Source organism: Balaenoptera physalus (assembly GCF_965194825.1).
Source record: "Balaenoptera physalus genome assembly, chromosome: 21".
Taxonomy (NCBI): domain Eukaryota; kingdom Metazoa; phylum Chordata; class Mammalia; order Artiodactyla; family Balaenopteridae; genus Balaenoptera; species Balaenoptera physalus.
In genome coordinates, this window is record NC_138902.1 from 8,906,129 (window position 1) to 8,924,475 (window position 18,347).

General features: G+C 40.3%; 1 protein-coding gene across 5 annotated transcripts in view; it reads left to right on the forward strand.

Annotated features, from left to right (window-relative positions):
* Positions 1-18,347, forward strand: part of HOOK3 (hook microtubule tethering protein 3) — a 120,823-nt gene that overhangs the window by 13,243 nt on the left and 89,233 nt on the right. For all 5 annotated transcript variants that reach the window (XR_014258143.1, XM_082444225.1, XM_082444226.1 and 2 more), the window contains exon 3: positions 15,772-15,844. Coding sequence is in view for 4 of the 5 variants with exons in the window: in XM_082444225.1 (XP_082300351.1) it covers positions 15,772-15,844 (73 nt within the window). In the remaining variant the exon portion in view is untranslated. The remainder of the gene's footprint in view (positions 1-15,771; positions 15,845-18,347) is intronic.

Consider the following 18,347-nt stretch of genomic DNA (forward strand, 5'->3'; position numbering starts at 1 on the left):
ATTGGGGTGCATGTATCTTTTCCAATTAGAGTTTTCTACAGATACATGCCCAGGAGTAGGATTGCTGGATCATACGGTAGTTCTATTGATATTTTTAGAATACTGTTCTCCATGGTGGCTGCACCAGCTTATACCAACAGTGTAGGAGAGTTCCCTTTCTCCACAGCCTCTCCTGTTTGCTGTAGTCTTTTGCCTATTTATTTATTTATTTATTTTTATTAGAGTATAGTTGCTTTACAATATTTTGTTAGTTTATACTGTACAGCAAAGTAAATCAGCTATATGTATACATATATCCCCTCTTTTTTGGATTTCCTTCTCATTTAGGTCACCACAGAGCATTGAATAGAGTTCCCTGTGCTATACAGTAGGTTCTCATTAGTTATCTGTTTTATACATAGTATCAATAGTGTATATATGTCAATCCCAATCTCCCAATTCATCCCACCGCCCCCCCTTTCCCCCTTGGTATCCAAACATACGTCTGTGTCTGTATTTCTGCTTTGTAAATAAGATCCTCTATACCAGTTTTTTCAGATTCCACATATATGTGTTGATATACGATATTTGTTTTTCTCTTTCTGACTTACTTCACTCTGTATGACAGTCTCTAGGTCCATCCGTGTCTCTACAAATGACCCAATTTTGTTCCTTTTTATGGCTGAGTAATATTCTGTTATATATATATATCACATCTTCTTTATCCATTCCTCTGTTTATGGACATTTAGGTTGTTTCCATGTCCTGGCTGTTGTAAACAGTGCTGCAGTGAACATTGAGGTGCATGTGTCTTTTTGAATTACGGTTTTCTTTGGGTATATGCCCAGTAGTGGGATTACTGGGTCACATGGTAGTTCTATTCTTAGTTTTTTAAAGGAATCTCCATACTCTTCTCCATAGTGGCTATATCAATTTACATTCCCAGCAACAATGCATGAGGGTTCCCTTTTCTCCGCACCCTCTCCAGCGTTTGTCGTTTGTAGATTTTTTGATGATGGCCATTCTGAGGTGTGAGGTGATACCTCATTGTAGTTATGATTTTGCATTTCTCTAATAATTAGTGATGTTGAGCAACTTCTCATGTGTTTGTTGGCCATCTGTATGTCTTCTTTGGAGAAATGTCTATTAAGGCCTTCCGCCCATTTTTTGATTGGGTTGTTTGTTTTTTTGCTATTTAGCTGCATGAGCTGTTTGTATATTTTGGAGATTAATCCTTTGTCAGTTGCTTCAGGTGCAAATATTTTCTCCCATTCTGAGTGTTGTCTTTTCGTCTTGTTTTTGGTTTCCTTTGCTGTGCAAAACATTTTAAGTTTAATTAGGTCCCATTTGTTTATTTCTGTTTTTATTCTCATTACTCTAGGAGGTGGGTCAAAAAAGATCTCGCTGTGATATATGTCAAAGAGTGTTCTGCTTATGTTTTCCTCTAAGAGTTTTATAGTGTCTGGCCTTACATTTAGGTCTTTAATACATTTTGAGTTTATTTTTGTGTATGGTGTTAGGGAGTATTCTAATTTCATTCTTTTACACGTAGTCCAGTTTTCCCATCACCACTTATTGAAGAGGCTGTCTTTTCTCCATTGTATATTCTTGCCTCCTTTATCAAAAATAAGGTGACCATATGTGCATGGGTTTATCTCTGGGCTTTCTATCCTGTTCCATTGATCTATATTTCTGTTCTTGTGCCAGTACCATACTATCTTGATTACCCTAGCTTTGTAGTATAGTCTGAAGTCAGGGAGCCTGATTCTTCCAGCTCCATTTTTGGTTCTCAAGATTGCTTTTGCTATTTGAGGTCTTTTGTGTTTCCATACGAATTGTAAAATTTTTTGTTCTAGTTCTGTGAAAAATGCCATTGGTAATTTGATAGGGATTGCACTGAATCTGTAGATTGCTTTGGGTACTATAGTCATTTTCACAATATTGATTCTTCCAATCCAAGAGCATGGTATATCTCTCCATCCGTTTGTGTCGTCTTTGATTTCTTTCATCAGTATCTTATAGTTTTCTGCGTACAGGTCTTTTGCCTCGTTAGATAGGTTTATTCCTAGGTATTTTATTCTTTTTGTTGCAGTGGTAAATGGGATTGTTTCCTTAATTTCTTTTTCTCATTTTTCATTGTTAGTGTATAGGAATACAAGAGATTTCCGTGTATTAATTTTGTATCCTGCAACTTTACTAAATTCATTGATTAGCTCTAGTAGTTTTCTGGTGGCATCTTTAGAATTTTCTATGTATAGTATCATGTGATCCACAAACAGTGACAGTTTTACTTCTTTGCCAATTTGGATTCCTTTTATTTCTTTTTCTTCTCTGATTGCCGTGGCTAGGACTTCCAAAGCTATGTTAAATAATAGTGGCAAGCGTGGGCACCCTTGTCTTGTTCCCTGTTTTAGAGGAAATGCTTTCAGTTTTTCACCGTTGAGAATGTTTGCTATGGGTTTGTAATATATGGCCTTTATTATGTTGAGGTAGGTTCCATCAATGTCCACTTTCTGGAGAGTTTTTATCATAAATGGGTGTTGAATTTCGTCGAAAGCTTTTTCTGCATGATCATATGGTTTTTATTATTCAACTTGTTAATATGGTGTATCACATTGTTTGATTTGCGTATATTGAAGAATCCTTGCATCCCTGGGGTAAATCCCACTTGATCATGGTGTATGATCTTTTTAATGTGTTGTTGGATTCTCTTTGCTAGTATTTTGTTGAGGATTTTTGCGTCTATGTTCATCAGTGATATTGGCCTGTAATTTTCTTTTTTTGTGATATCTTTTTCTGGTTTTGGTATCAGGGTGATGGTGGCCTCATAGAATGAGTTTGGGAATGTTCCTCCCTTTGTAATTTTTTGGAAGAGTTTGAGAAGGATCTGTGTTAGCTCTTCTCTAAATATTTGATAGAATTCACCTGTGAAGCCGTCTGGTCCTGGACTTTTGCTTCTTGGAAAATTTTTAATCACAGTTTCAATTTCATTACTTGTGGTTGGTCTGTTCATATTTTCTAATTCTTCCTGGTTCAGTCTTGGAAGGTTGTACTTTTCTAAGAATTTGTCCATTTCTTCCAGGTTGTCCATTTTATTGGCATATAGTTGCTTGTAGTAGTCTCATGATCCTTTGTATTTCTGCGGTGTCTGTTATAACTTCTCCTTTTTCATTTCTAATTTTATTGATTTGAGTCCTCTCCTTTTTTTTCTTGATGAGTCTGGCTAATGGTTTATCAATTTCGTTTATCTTCTCAGAGAACCAGCTTTTAGTTTTATTGATCTTTGCTAGTGTTTTTTTTGTTTCTCTTTCATTTATTTCTGCTCTGATCTTTATGGTTTCTTTCCTTCTACTGACTTCGGGTTTTCTTTGTTCTTCTTTCTCTGGTTCCTTTAGGTGTAAGGTTGGATTGTTTATTTGAGATTTTTCTTGTTTCTTGAGGTGAGATTGAATTACTATAAACTTCCCTCTTAGAACTGCTTTTGCTGCATCCCATAGGTTTTGGGTCATAGTGTTTTCGTTGTCATTTGTTTCTAGGTAGTTTTTTATTTCTTCTTTGACTTCTTCAGTGATCTCTTGGTTATTTAGTAGCATATTGTTTAGCCTCCATGTGTTTGTGTTTTTTACAGGTTTTTTTCCTGCAATTGATTTCTAATCTCATAACGTTGTGGTCGAAAAAGATGCTTGATACGATTTCAGTTTTCTTAAATTTACCGAGGCTTGGTTTGTGACGCAAGATGTGATCTATCCTGGAGAATGTTCTGTGTGCACTTGAGAAGAAAGTGTATTCTGCTGCTTTCGGATGGAATGTCCTATAGATATTAATTAAGTCTGTGGTCTAATGTGTCGTGTAAGGCTTGTGTTTCCTTATTAATTTTCTGTCTGGATGATCTGTCCGTTGGTGTAAGTGGGGTGTTAAAGTCCCCCACTATTACTGTGTTACTGTCGATTTCCCCTTTTATGGCTGTTAGCATTTGCCTTATGTATTGAGGTGCTTCTCTGTTAGGTGTATAAATGTTTACAATTGTTATATTTTCTTCTTGGATTGATCCCTTGATCATTATGTAGTGTCCTTCCTTGTGTTTTGTGGGTTTTGCCTATTTTTTAATTGAATTGTTTTCATCTTATTAAATTTAGAGTTCTTTATATATTCTGAATACAAGTTCTTTCTCAGATGTATGTTTTAAAATATTTTCTCCCAGCCTGTGGCTTCCCTTTTTATTTTCTTAATAGTGTCTTTGCAGAGCAAATATTTTTAAAGTTTTAATTATTAAATATTTATTATTTAATATTTTTTTTTAGTTCCCATGGTTTTTTTTTTTTAATTAAGAAACCTTTACCAAACCCAGGGTCTCTAAGATTTTCTCCTGTGTTTTCCTCCAGAAGTATTATAGTTTTAATGCTTATATTTAGGTCTGTGACACATTCTGAGTTATTACTTTTTGTGTATGATATAAGGGTCTCTTTTTTTTTGCACTATTTATTGCAAGGATTCCTTTCCCGTATTTTCAGGATTTTGATTATGTTGAACTGTCTAATGACTGGACAGACAGCATCCATGGATGATTAGATTCTTGTTCATTGGAGTAATTTTTAATAATAGATCAGGCACTGAAAACACTTAAGATGTAGTTTATCCTTTTACATCTATATATCAACAAATACAAAATGAAAACCTTTTCTTGAGGGGGGCCTTAAGTTTTTAGGGAGCTATGACTCTTAATATTATCAAAACTCAAATTTATAGAATTTTCTTTCTTATTTTCTACTTCTTGGTTTGAAGAAAATTAACATTAGCCTTTGTAAAGATTTTTACAAAGCAGCACCCACTTTGGAGAGCACAGCATGTTCTGTGTGAGACAACAAGAACTTGAATTGACTGTTTATGCTATAAAACCTGTGATTCTTGGTGAACCTATGGTACATCTGCCAGAGAACAATCGCTGCTTTGCCCTGATCAACTTCGGGCCTGAAAGAATCCTCTTCTCCCGTAACAGCACTGCCTCTGCAGGCTTCTAAGTAAGGCTGTTTCTTCTTCATGTACCACTTGGCTCAGCATGGTGCCTCCTCAGTGCTGCTTCCAGACCATTCCCCTCACATCTTCCCTAAGACCCCTCAGTTTTGAGTCTGACGACATCATCCCTCTCGTTTCTCAGCAGCTTTGGATCCAGGCATCCTGCTGCTCTTTCCAGCACCACCCTTGCGGAAATTCCTGGGGACTTGGATATGGTCCTTTAGACCCTTGCCTGTCAACTCCTTGACTCATCTCCTTTGGTCTCATCCTCTACCCAGTTTCAGCTACTCATTCTCGAGGTCATACCCCATGGCTTATCATCACCAGTAATCTGCGACCCTCCGTGGTCTCGGTTTGCTCTCTCCCGCCGTCTGACCACTGCCTCCTGTCTTTCCATCTCACTCTCTCTGGCCGCACATCTCCAGCCATCCTTCAGTTCTCGAGGGCCGGTGGGGTCTCAACACTGTCCTTCACCTTCACCTCTTTCTTTCCTCTTATTCAGCCGAAATTCCGTGGTCAGTCATAATCACTCCCTGTGTACATTTTTAGCTCCTCTGCCCCTTTTTTATTTCTTTGTACTTTTTTGGCTAAACCACAACTTGGTTAAATCGAATATCCCACCATTTCTGCGTCTCACCTATGTGGCTGAACCGAGCTGGAAAAGACACAGACTTGCTGGTGCGTCTCATTTTACATTTCCCAGGGTGAACCCCTGGTCATCTGGTACTTCCCCAGCCCTCTCACTACCCCTCTTCCGGGTGACCGTCTCCCACTGTCCTTTCTGGAGACCTTCAGCACCACTTCCCCACTCTCTCCTCTGATTACCTTCCAAGGTAAGGGACCGTCTACTTCTGAGAAAGTTGAAACACTTACAGGAGAATCTCTGTTGACTCCCCGACTACGTTTGCCCCCGCCGGCATCAGTGTGGCCGCCTCGCTGCCCGTTACCGCCTTTGAGCTGTGCCGGGGGTAGTCCTGTCGTCAAGTCAGCGGCTGCACGTTGTCTGTTGAGTCCCTTTGCCTCTCACCTACTCAAGATCTTTGCTTTACCAGTTCTCCCCTCTTTGCTACACCCACGGCTTCCCCTGCTCGGCAGGGTCATATCCGCTAGCAGGGAAGCAGGCTTATTTATCTTTAAACAGACTTCTCAGGATCCCACTCCTGTCAGTCACTGCTCCGGTTCTCCTGCCTGTGCAGCGTCTGTCTCAGAGTTCTCCCCGCCGCCCCCTTAAATCCACTTGCGTCAGGGTTTCCCCACCATCATGTTAGAACTGCACTTGTTGCTGATGCTGATGCCCGTCCTCAGTCCTCGTCGGGACTGGCAGCAGCGTTCAAAGGACAGATGCTCATCTGCTTGTTGCTTCCTTGTGACACTTATTAAGGTTTGGCCTCCAGGATACCGTGACCTTCCAGGTTTCTCTCCTGTCTCACTGGATGATCTGCATTTCCTGTGCTGGTTTCCCTCTCCTGTGCTCCCTCCTAAGGACGCAGAGCTTAAGGACTCAGGCCTGGCCCCTCTTCTCTTTTGTTTGCGTTCACCCCCTCGATGATTTCGCCTAGTCTCATAGCCTTAAATGGCATCCATATCCTAATGATGCTCAGATTTTTATCTCCAGCGTGAACCTCTCCTCTGACATCCAGACTTGTCTGATTGTCTACTTAGCATCTCCAGTTGGGTCTAAAAGACATCTCAGAGTCATCGTTTCTAGAACTAAACCCTGTCTTCTGCTCAGACCCACTCAAAGTCTTCTCATTTCAGTTGTTGGCGTTTCTGGCCTTGAGCTGCTCAGACCTTGAAACCTCTCTTTCTTTTTCTCCACATCCTGCATCCAACCCATCAGGAAATACTGAAGGCTACACTTTTAAAATATATCTAGATCCAGCCTTTAGATCTAACTTCCAGATTACAGAGAAGTACAGAGGACAGAGGAATAGGTTAAAATGAGTCACAAGGAAAGGATCAGGAAAATCCAGAAAGTGGGATATTTCACAGGACAGTTGACCTGGTCTCTTCAGCAAGTGAATGTCAAGAGAAGAAAGGAATGGGTTGGACTATTCTAGATCCAGGAGTCCAGAGAGAAAGACACTGACCAAACGCATCACGTGGTTCTTCTGGAAGACCTGCCGTGTGCAGAGCGTGGATGCCCCGGAGGACGTCATGCTACGCGAGAAAGCCAGTCCCAGGGGGCAGACTGCGCCACTCCACTTCTGGGAGGTGTCTGAAGTGGTCAGACTCATGGAAGCAGAGTGAAGTGGTGGCTGCCAGGGGCTGGGATTTGGGGGAAACGGGGAGTTGCTGTTCAACAGGTATAAAGTTTCAGTTGCATGAGATGCATAAGCCCTTACGGCCTGCTGTGCAGCACTATGCTTGTGGTTAATAGCACTGTACTCTGATCTTGAGTGTCTCTTGAGAGGGCAGAGCTCATGTTAAGTGTTCTTACCACAGTTTCAAAATCAAAAACAAATGCAATGCATGAAGCTTGGATCTTGTTTGAACAAAGACATTTCAAGGATGTAATGGAGGAAATTTGAATATAGATTATTAGGTGGTATTCTGGGAGTGTTTCTTTATTATATTAGGTGTAGTATCAGAACCATGGTTAGTAAGGCACAGGAAAGTGCCTTACTTATTACAGATGTATAGTGGAATTTTTAGGAGTAAAAAAGTTTTATGATAAAAATTATTACCTTTACTGCTACCATACTGGTCTGGCTGCCGTCATCTCTTGCCCATATCATGTTGGTAACTTCCTGACTAGTGTCGGTGTTTCTGTAGTTGCCTGCCCCAGAGTCTCATGTGAACCCAGCAGCCAGAGTGAGGTTTTCTGCTTAGAGCCCTGCACTGGTGCCCTCTTTCACTCAGGGTAAAAGCCAGAGGACTCACAGTGATGTTTCAGAGCCCAAGTGACCTGAGCCCTTGGTACCACTCTGACTTCATTTCTTTTTTTTTTTTTTTTTTTTAACATCTTTATTGGAGTATAATTGCTTTACAGTGGTGTGTTAGTTTCTGCTTTATAACAAAGTGAATCAGTTATACACATACATATGTTCCCATATCTCCTCCCTCTTGAACTCTGACCTCATTTACTGGCATTCTTTCCCACAGCGGCGCCCCGCTCATCCTCACACGTCTCCTGCTGGGGGCATTGTGCGGGGCCCGTCCGTCTGCCTCGGGTGTTTATCAGGCAGACACCCACGTGCTGCTCTTCCTTGCCGGCTGCCGGTGCCCACTGAGAGCTAGCCCACCCTGACCACCGGTGCAGTATCGCCGCCGCCCTTACCTTCCAGAGCCCCTTGTCCTGCTCTAGAGTAGGTGTGCTGTAAATGTTAGCTAAATGAATGAATATGGAATTATGAACTTTGAAATGAAAAGAAAGCAACTTTATCTTCTTTTATCCTTTATCTCCAAGAAGAGTTCACCACTCTGTCATTTTCCATCAACAGTTTCCCTGATACCAACTCGATGTTCTGACACCAGCTTCCCGAGGTGGCTCAGACCCCACAAGTTAAGGTCACAGTCCTTTGATTCTGACACTCGGGACAGACTCGGCAGTTAAGGCCCCAGTCCCACAAGACTGCCCCCACTGCAGACGCCAGGTGGATATGGGTGGGGTCCTTGGGGCACCCACACTTCTGCGCAGCCAACTGCAAATGCAGGAGTTCCCATGAACCCCCTCAGGTTTGATATTTGCGAGAATGACACAAAACTCAGGGAAGCTCTATACTTATGATTACATTTTTATTGTACAGGATGCAACTCAGGAACAGCCAAATGAAGGAGATGCACAGGGACGTGAGGGGTAGAGGCAGCGCAGAGCTCTGTGACCCCACAAGCCCACTGCCTTCCCAGCACAGTGATGTGCTCACCCGCCCCGAAGTTCCTGAACCCTGTTGTTTAGGGTTTTATTGGGGGGTTTCACTAAAGAGGCATGAGTAAAGTCATTAGCCATGTGTTTGAACTCCACCGCCAGTCCCTTCCTGGAGGTCAGGGGGGTGGGGCTGAAAGTTCCTCTGGGACCAGCCCTCGTCCTGAAGCTGTCTACGGGTCCCACAGTGAATCACCCTGTTAGCATAAGCTCCGGTGTGGCTGGAAAGGGCCCATGATGAATTATAAAAGATACCCCATCACTCAGGAAATTCTCAGGGTTTTAGGAGCTCAGCACCAGGATCCAGGGACAGAGGGCAAATATATTTTTTATTCTGCCACAACTGCATATTGATTGAAAGAGCAACATCAGAAGTAGTAAGTTGTGCCTCTAAGTGCCATTAGGTTTTATTTTCAGAGTTCAAGAAAGAGGGAAAAAGAAAGTAGATGAGACCAAAAGAGATAAAATGAAGGTCAAGCTGTGGACAGTGGTGGAATGCCTCTTTTTATTTATGGGACCTGATTGCCTGCCCTTGGTTTAGAGCCTGTGCCTCTGCGCCTCTGTTGCTCTTTCTAACACAGCAGAGGCTAAAGCATAATTTGCTTTATTTTTGTTGTCATCAAGTATGTGAAATATAAATGTCATAGCCAACTCATCAATATCTGTTTAGTGGCAGGGGACCAAAATGATTGTTTTAGGTAATGAAAAGATCATTAGAAAATAGACCTAAGAGGGACTTCCCTGGTGGTTCCGGTGGTTAAGACTCCGAGCTTCCATTGCAGGGGGCATGGGTTTGATCCTTGGTCAGGGAACTAAGATCCCACATGCTGCACAGCGTGGCCAAAAGAAAAAGGAAAATAGACCTAAGAATTAACATATCTATTTTAAAAAATAGTAACATATGCTAATAAAAATGTCATATTAAGAAATTGAGTCAAAATACAGTGTTTGTTTTGGGCCCCATCTTAATTTGGGGGAGTTCAATAAGAATATTATGGTACTTAAATAATTTAAGCAGTAGAAATAAAATTTAATTTTTTGGTTTCTGTGGAAGCAGTTGACTGCAGGATGACAGTGTATTCCTGGAATTATGTTACGGATTAAAATTAATAAGCTTTTCCTTTAGCTTAAGCTGTGACTGGTGCATAAGTTACAGCCGAATAGATGTGTTACTGCGAAAGTCGAGGAAATGGCTTCGTATGTTTTGTGGCTGGTTTGTGTCGTTTTCTTAGCAGGAGTCAGGACATAGTAAGACGCTAAAGATGGTTTCTGGCTCATGAAGAACACTCCCAGTAAGATTATCCCTTGTCATCTATGTATCTGTGCAGAACTATAACCTGTTAATATTTTGGAGAAAATCACCTTTATGCTGTTTGATCCTAGCCTGAGAACGTTTATTAAGGGGTACTTAGAAAACATTGCTGAAATTGTAAACTACTTAGCGAAACAGAGTTATGGCTAGATGCCTGCATATTGAGTCAAGTTCATGACTAGGAAAAGTCGTATTGAATGGAAGAAGGCTGTGGACTACTATTCTTTTTTTTTTTTTTTTAATTGAAGTATAGTTGATTTACAGTGTTGCGTTAATTACTGCTGTACAGCAAAGTGATCCAGTTATACATATATATACATTCTTTTTAAAAAATATTATTTTCCATTATGGTTCATTAGGCGATATTGAATATAGTTCGCTGTGCTATACAGTAGGACCTTGTTGTTTATCCATTCACTGTATAGAAGCTTACATCTGCTAACCCCAATCTCCCACTCCATCCCTCCCCTAACCCCCTCCCCCTTGGCAACCACAAGTCTGTTCTCTATGTCTGTGATTCTGTTCTATTTCATAGATAAGTTAACTTGTGTCATAGTTTAGATTTGTGGACTACTATTCTTGCTGTGTTCCGCCCAAGTAGCAGATTGGAAGCTTATTAAATAAAAGTGCTATCACCTTCCAAATGTATTTCAGTGCACAGGTATCAATGAGAACTGCTGTGTGTCAGACACGAAGTGCTGGGCAGACAGTGGTGAATGAGACAGACACCTGCCCCTGTTGACCGTAGAACATCTTGAACGATGTGGGTCTTTGCTCTCTGTGACTAGATGGCTGAGCAGGAAGGAGAGAATTAGCCACAGGACCCTGGTGTTGTTTGCTAGGACCAGTTTCGTGTTGAACTCTGCTGATCTTTTGTAACAAAAGTGACAGTACCATCAACTCTGCCACTTAACGGCGTGATTGAACTTGGGGAAATTACTTAACTTCTGAGTCTGATATTGCTCAGCGTAACATGGGGACAGTGATACCTTCCTGGCAGTGTCACTGTGAACGCAGAGTGCCTGGCTCCATGGTTGGCAGGTTACTGGTGCTGAGTACATGGTGGTAACAGCTGTCTTTTGTTGTCTTCCCGTCCAGCTCAGGCACATTCTGAGGCTTTGATGTGGTCATCTTTTAAGCAAAAAGCAAACTGTATCATAGTGATTGGTTTGAAATACTTTATTCAGATTTTTCTGAGTTCTTTGATTCATAAGAAGTGTTGCTGTAAGTTGTAAATGAAGTATCCCATAATCTTGGAGTTCTCAGAGTATATAATTTCTTAGACATTTTAATTTTTTTTAAAAATAAATTTATTTATTTATTTTTGGCTGCATTGGGTCTTCATTGCTGCGCGCAGGCTTTCTCTAGTTGCGGCGAGCGGGGAGCTACTCCTCATTGCGGTGCACGGGCTTCTCATTGCGGTGGCTTCTCTTACTGCAGAGCACAGGCTGTAGGCGTGCAGGCTTCAGTAGTTGTGGCACGTGGGCTCAGTAGTTGTAGCTCGCGGGTTGTAGAGCACAGGCTCAGTAGTTGTGACGCACAGGGTTGCTTAGTTGCTCCGCGGCATGTGGAATCTTCCCGGACCAGGGCTTGAACCTATGTCCCCTGCATTGGCAGGCAGATTCTTAACCACTGCGCCAGCAGGGAAGCCCTCTTAGACATTTTAAAGCATTCTTTTTTATAAGTTAAGGGGTTTCCTGTTGAAATATAAGTATCTTTTAGCTGTGTGGCCCTGAATTGCCACTTAGCTAGTAAGTTCAGTGCCTTTGGCTTTGGGTAATCATCACCCATTTAGCACCAGACTCACAGATTGCCCTACTTATGATCGTCCTTTTTGATTGGAAAGACTATTACTTGATTGGCAATGATTATGATTTTTAGATTACAGCTTTTTTGATTATTAAAAATATGGAATATTTTCTACTTTCTGAATTATTTTTATAACAGTTCTTTAATATTTCAGTAGAATTCACTTAAGTTGTTTTTCTTTGCATTATCTATTTTCACAAGACGTTTTAAGCAAAGAGGACACTTTTGGGGGTTTCTCTGCCCAGTTTACAGGAGTCCCTTTCTCTGAAACCTGAAGTTGTGGGTGTCCTGCTTGTGGCTGTCCATCCTTTTGGTCACATACAGTCGGACTAGGGATGAAAAACAGACTCTAGCTGTATTATTTGGAGTTTCCTGGGAATGTAGAATTGGGTTTGAGTGATGGCTGGTCTTCAAAACTATCTTCTTGAACTGGCATGGTGAAGACTTGGAGCGTGTGTGCAGCTCTCTTCAGCGTTGTGTGGAGAAACAGAAAAAGCTGGTCTTCAGAGAGAAAACGAATAGATGGGCAGAAGCAAAGGTGAAAGTCAGAAGGAGAGTACTGTCTGGATTCTTAACAGCTTTCGGGATCCTTATTTCAGTACTCAAGGAGGCCCAGCTATCTTTCTGTACCATAACATACCTCAGTGGTCTTCCAGTAAGTTCCCTTTTTTTGCACAATTTTGCTCAAATTAGTTTTTCTTACTTAACAACAAAAGAACCTTGACTAAAGAAGCTAGATTAAGCTTAAAACAAAAATAGATGGGTATGAATATCTACATGCAGAAGAAGGAAGTTAGACCCTTTACGTACACTATGCACATGGATCATAACTTCAATTTAAAACTAAAGCTGTGAGAATCGTAGAAGAAAACATAGAAGTAAATCTTCCTGACCTTGGATTAGGCAAAACCTTCTTAGATATAATACCAACAGCAAAAGATAGATAAATTGAATGTTACCAAAAATTAAAAACCACTGTGCTGCAAATTATGCCATCAAGAAAGTGAAAAGATAACTCACAGAATGTGAGAAATTATTTACACATCTTATATCTGATAAGGGGCTTTTACCCTGAATACTAAAAACAAACAAAAAAACAAACCGAAAAAAAAAAAACTCTCACAACTCAATAATAAAAAGACAAATCAGTTGTTTAACAGGAAAGACTCTGAATAGACTTGTCCATAGAGGATATACAGGTGGCCAATAAGCACATGAAAAGATGCTCAACATTGTTAGTCATTAAGGAAATGCAAATCAAAACCACACTGAGAGGGACTTCCCTGGTGGCGCAGTGGTTAAGAATCCACCTGCCAACGCAGGGGACATGGGTTCGAGCCCTGGTCTGGGAAGATCCCACATGCCACGGAGCAACTAAGCCTGTGTGCCACAACTGCTGAGCCCATGTGCCACAACTACTGAAGCCCGCACGCCTAGAGCCCATGCTCCGCAACAAGAGAAGCCACCACAATGAGAAGCCTGCTCGCCACAACTAGAGAAAGCCCGCGCGCAGCAACAAAGACCCAACACAGCCAAAAATAAAAAATAAATAAATAAATAATAAAAATAAATGAATTATAAAAAATTTTTTTAAAAAACCCACAGTGAGATAATATATTACTTCACACTCGCTAAGATGGGCATAACTTTTTAGCGAGATAATAACAAATGTTGACAGGCTGTGGAAAAACTGGAACTGACGTGTTGCTAGCAGGAATGTAAAATGGTACAGCTGCTTTGGAAAACAGTTTGGTCACACTTCAGATGTTAAACAGAGTTATTATGGGACCGAGCAATTCCACTCCTAGGCACATACCCACATTGAAGCATGTATATCAGCTGATGAATAGATAAACAAAATGTAGTGTATCCATAAATGGAATGTTTTTGAGCCATAAAAAGGAATGAAGTGGTGACACGTCCTACAACATGGATGAACCTTAAAAGCATGCTGAGTGAAAGAAGCCAGACACAAAAGACCCCACACAGTGTATAATTTCATTTATATGAAATGTACAAAATAGGCAAGCCCATGAAAACAGAAAGTAGATTAGTAATTTCTAGGGGCTGGAGAGAGGGAAATGGGGAGTGACAGCCAGTGGATACAGGATTTCTTTGGGGAAGATGGAAAGGTTCTAAAATTAGATTGTGGTGATGTGAATGTACTAAAATCCATTGCATTGTGTATTTCAAATGAGTGAGTTGTATGGTATGTGAATTATATCTCAATTTTTAAAAATTTTAGAGTAGAGAAATAGACAATAAAGTTAACATGTTAACTTTGATACAGGCTTCAAAAATAATCCTAATAGATTTCTACAGAGAAAACTTAGCTGTAACTTTTTTCATAAATACTTATGCCTTGGGACTTCCCTGGTGGCAGAGTGGTTAAGAATCCACCTGCCAATGCAGGGGACACGGGTTCAGTCCCTGGCCCAGGAAGATCCTACATGCCATGGAGCAACTAAGCCTGTGCGCCATAAGCACTGAGCCTGTGCTCTAGAGCCCGCGAGCCACAGCTACTGAGCCCGTGAGCCACAACTACTGAAGCCCACACACCTAGAGGCCGTGCTCCGCAACAAGACACCGCAACGAGAAGCCCGCGCACTGCAACGAAGAGTAGCCCCCGCTCGCTGCAACTAGAGAAAGCCCGCGCGCAGCAGCGAGGACCCAACACAGCCATTAATTAATTAATTAATTAATTAATCAATCAATTTACAAAATTCTACCAAAAAATTCTTATGCCTAAATATGTATATTTTTCTTAATAATAAATTTTTAAAATTCTGCATAGCAGGTTACTTTATTTAAAGATAATTTGACCAAAATTTAGTAGCGGTTGTATTTATCAGTCTGAGTGACAGTGTAAGTTGAAATGTAGATTTTTTTCCCCTAACATATTTCTCTCGTTGCCATTATGTTTTTTGAGTGAACAGGGATGGTTGTGTTATGAAAAGATCTTTGGATTTGGCACTTGCTGGAGCAGGACAAAGGTGTTCAGTCTGTGGTCTTGAACAAATAATTTAATTTTTTAGAGCATCGATTTCAAGAACTTTAAAGCGACTATCATGCCAGGATAAAAGCTTTTTTTTTTTTCTTTCTAGTGTTTATAGAAGTTTTGGAGGTTTTCCTAAGAAAAATAAGCATAAGTATATTCAGTGTCTATCCTTGTTTCAGTTTGTTTGTCCACACCAGTGTTATCTTAGATTTAGGGCTTCTGCAAACATAAACAGGATCCAACTTTGTCTAATGTCTAGTATTGAATAAGCAGGTTCTCTGTTTATATTATTTAAAGAAATTGAAATTTTAATAACATTATTGGTGACCTTTGAAGTAGTAGGTGATGAAAGTCATTGAAATATTAACTGAAAAGCTTATTTTAACCTTCTTCCTAATATACGTCTTTTGCCTTTATAAAACAATTGTCATTGATTTTGACTGTTTTTAGATATTAGCATGGTATCTACTAATTATGTTAATTCCAGATTAGTGTATAATTTGAAAAACATGTATTAATTGTATGTTATCACTTTTCACCTTTTAGCTTGCTTTTGATAAAATTATGTTTTTAATGAGTGATAACAGTTGATTTTAGAGATTTCTACTGTAATTGCATTCAATCTCATGTACATGTATTATTTTGTGGCTCATATGTGTCAAATACCTTTCTTTGTTGCAGTTAAGTGATAATACAGGATGGGTTTCAATTATGTGTGTGTGTGTGTGTGTGTTTGGTTTTGTTTTAGCTTGAAAGCTACATGATATTAACATGCTAGCTTTTTCTTATTTGCAGAGATCCTGCATATTTTGATGAAAATTGGCTAAACAGAATCAAAACTGAAGTAGGAGATAATTGGAGGCTAAAGGTACTTTCTTTTTATTTTCCTATCTGTTAATTAATCTTTTACTTGGGTGTATATAATACTTGTTGACTTTTGCTCTGATGTGTCTAGTGAGCTTTAGAAACTTAGATAACCTTCGGTGAAATAATCTAGAATTGAAGATTGGGGTAACCTGGAATTGCTCACCAAGATACAGTCTGAGTCGGTAAAGCATAGTGACTGAGGGCTCAGGCTTCAGAGCTAGACTGCCTGTGTCCACATCCCAGCCCAGCCGCTCACAGCTGCTGGGAAAGTCTTTAACCTTTCAGTGCCTGAGTTTTCCCGTTTGTAAAATGGGGATTGTGATAGGATCTACCTCACAGAGATAAATGAGTTAACACATATAATGTACTTAGGACAGTAATGTTAGTTGCTAGTGTTGTTATTAATAATGAGGAAATACTGATCATTATTAACTGTGTCCAGAACACTCAGAGAATGGATTATTTTTATTTCCTTCCTAGTAGCCTTATTTTTCGGTATTCCTCAAGCATCTTTGATGGAAACCCACAGTGAGAAACACAGTTTACACTGCAGCCTCCCACCCGCCTAACTGCATGTTCCTGAATAGTTGAATAAGTTTTTAACCTTACTTAATGCAGTAATGTTTTTAGTTTAGTTTTTGAAATATAAATTGCAACCCATCTGTAAATTATTTTTTTAACTTTATATTTTGAAACGATTATAGATTCACAGGGGAATACCTGTGAAAGGAAGGATTATAGATTCACAGGGGAATACCTGTGAAAGGAATTCCACACACCTTTCCCCGAGTTTCTCCAGGGCTAACATCTTGCGTGACTGTCATGCAGTAGCAAGCCTAGGGAGCCGACGTGGATACGATGCACAGCGTGTTCACAGTTCAGTCGTTCTGCACACACTCTTCTGTGTGTGCGCGCCGCTCCGCGTGGCCCTGTCAGCGTGTAGACTCACATAACGGCCCTGCAGTGGTGATGCAGGCTGCCCCATCCCTGCCAGGTGTGCGGTGGTGCCTCCACCCCGTCATACACACACACCACCCTCACCCGAACCCCTGGCCGCCGCTGACTTGTTCTCCACCTCTACAGTTTCCTTACACCACCTTGGTCTGTGGTCATGACTGGCAGCTTGGAAAACTCTGGAGCCATTTATTTTTAATACAGATTGGTAGGGACTCCGAAATGCAAGTGAGTGAGCGTGTGAAACCCCTGGACTTAATATGAGCTAGGCTTGGTTTGTCTTTATATTTCCCCATAAAACGCATGTTTGAGGAAAATATTTATTCACTGACTAGATATTGGGTCTGCCAAAATCTAATTCCTCCTTTTCACTAAGCTAGAGTGAATGGATGCTGTTTAATTTCTAAATAACCTTTCGAGAATAGGCAATTAAAGTGATGGCTTTTTAACGTTATAACCTGTTTAAAGTCTTGCCGCTAAATCAGCTTATGTTTGCTGCTGCTTCACAAGAGGGAGTTGTGTATCCCACGCCCGTGCACACAGTGTGCGCATAAATCCACACGGTCTTCAGTGTCACCAGGGTGGCAAAGGCAGTAACAGAGAGAAAGCGAAATGTTTATTGTACTCTCAGTATTCTGAACTGAAAGTAACCATTCCGATTTGCATTCCTATTGTCTGTAGTTTATCCTATATTATGTTTCTTCAATTATATTTCTTCAATTTTAAGATTGATTTTAAGATACCATTGATTAATGATAAGATTTGTAGCTTTTTTCAGTGGAGAATAAACTACCATTTTAAGTGAACACATTGATTTTTAAGACTTTCTAATTTAAAATGTTATAATACGAAAAATTGAACACCCTAGAACCAGAGAAAATATATTATATATTTTCCGTGTCTCCAAATTTTTAGGCACACAAAACATGTTAGTTTTATTTATGAGATTCTTTTTTTTTTAATATGAAGTTTTCAGTTTATTTTCTCCCTTAAAAATAAGTATATCTTTGATTAACCACTGGATCCCCCTGCTGTGGAATCTTATTTGATAGCTACCACTCCTGCAGTCTTCTGTCCTAGGACGCCTTCAACTGTGAGCATCTGCCTGGGGACAGCCAGGTGGATGGTCAACAGCATCATATCGTGTGTGCACATGACTTAACACAAACTCAGCCGCATGAGTTGGGTCAAAAAAAAAGAGGGAGGAAAATAAGTTTACAGTAAATAGTGCAGGTGATTCTGCCCGTGATTTCACCCAGGTAACATGACCAGGAGCCTGCGCTCTGGAGTTGAGTGAGTGTTGGTCCCTTATCCTGTCTTGTTACTGGGATGCTTTTTATAGCACAAGTATCTTGCAATGCTGAGCGTTATACTAACATTTAAAGATATAGTAGTATTTTTTTAACCTTATGGCTCCTAAATATTTACTTGGTCTCAGCTGAAGAAAAACACTTTTCTGACCGTGGAGGAATTTGGAGACATTCCTTCATAGGTGACTACCTGATTTGTAGGTTGTGTTAGGAGATATCCAAGGGTAATTTTGAGTGTAA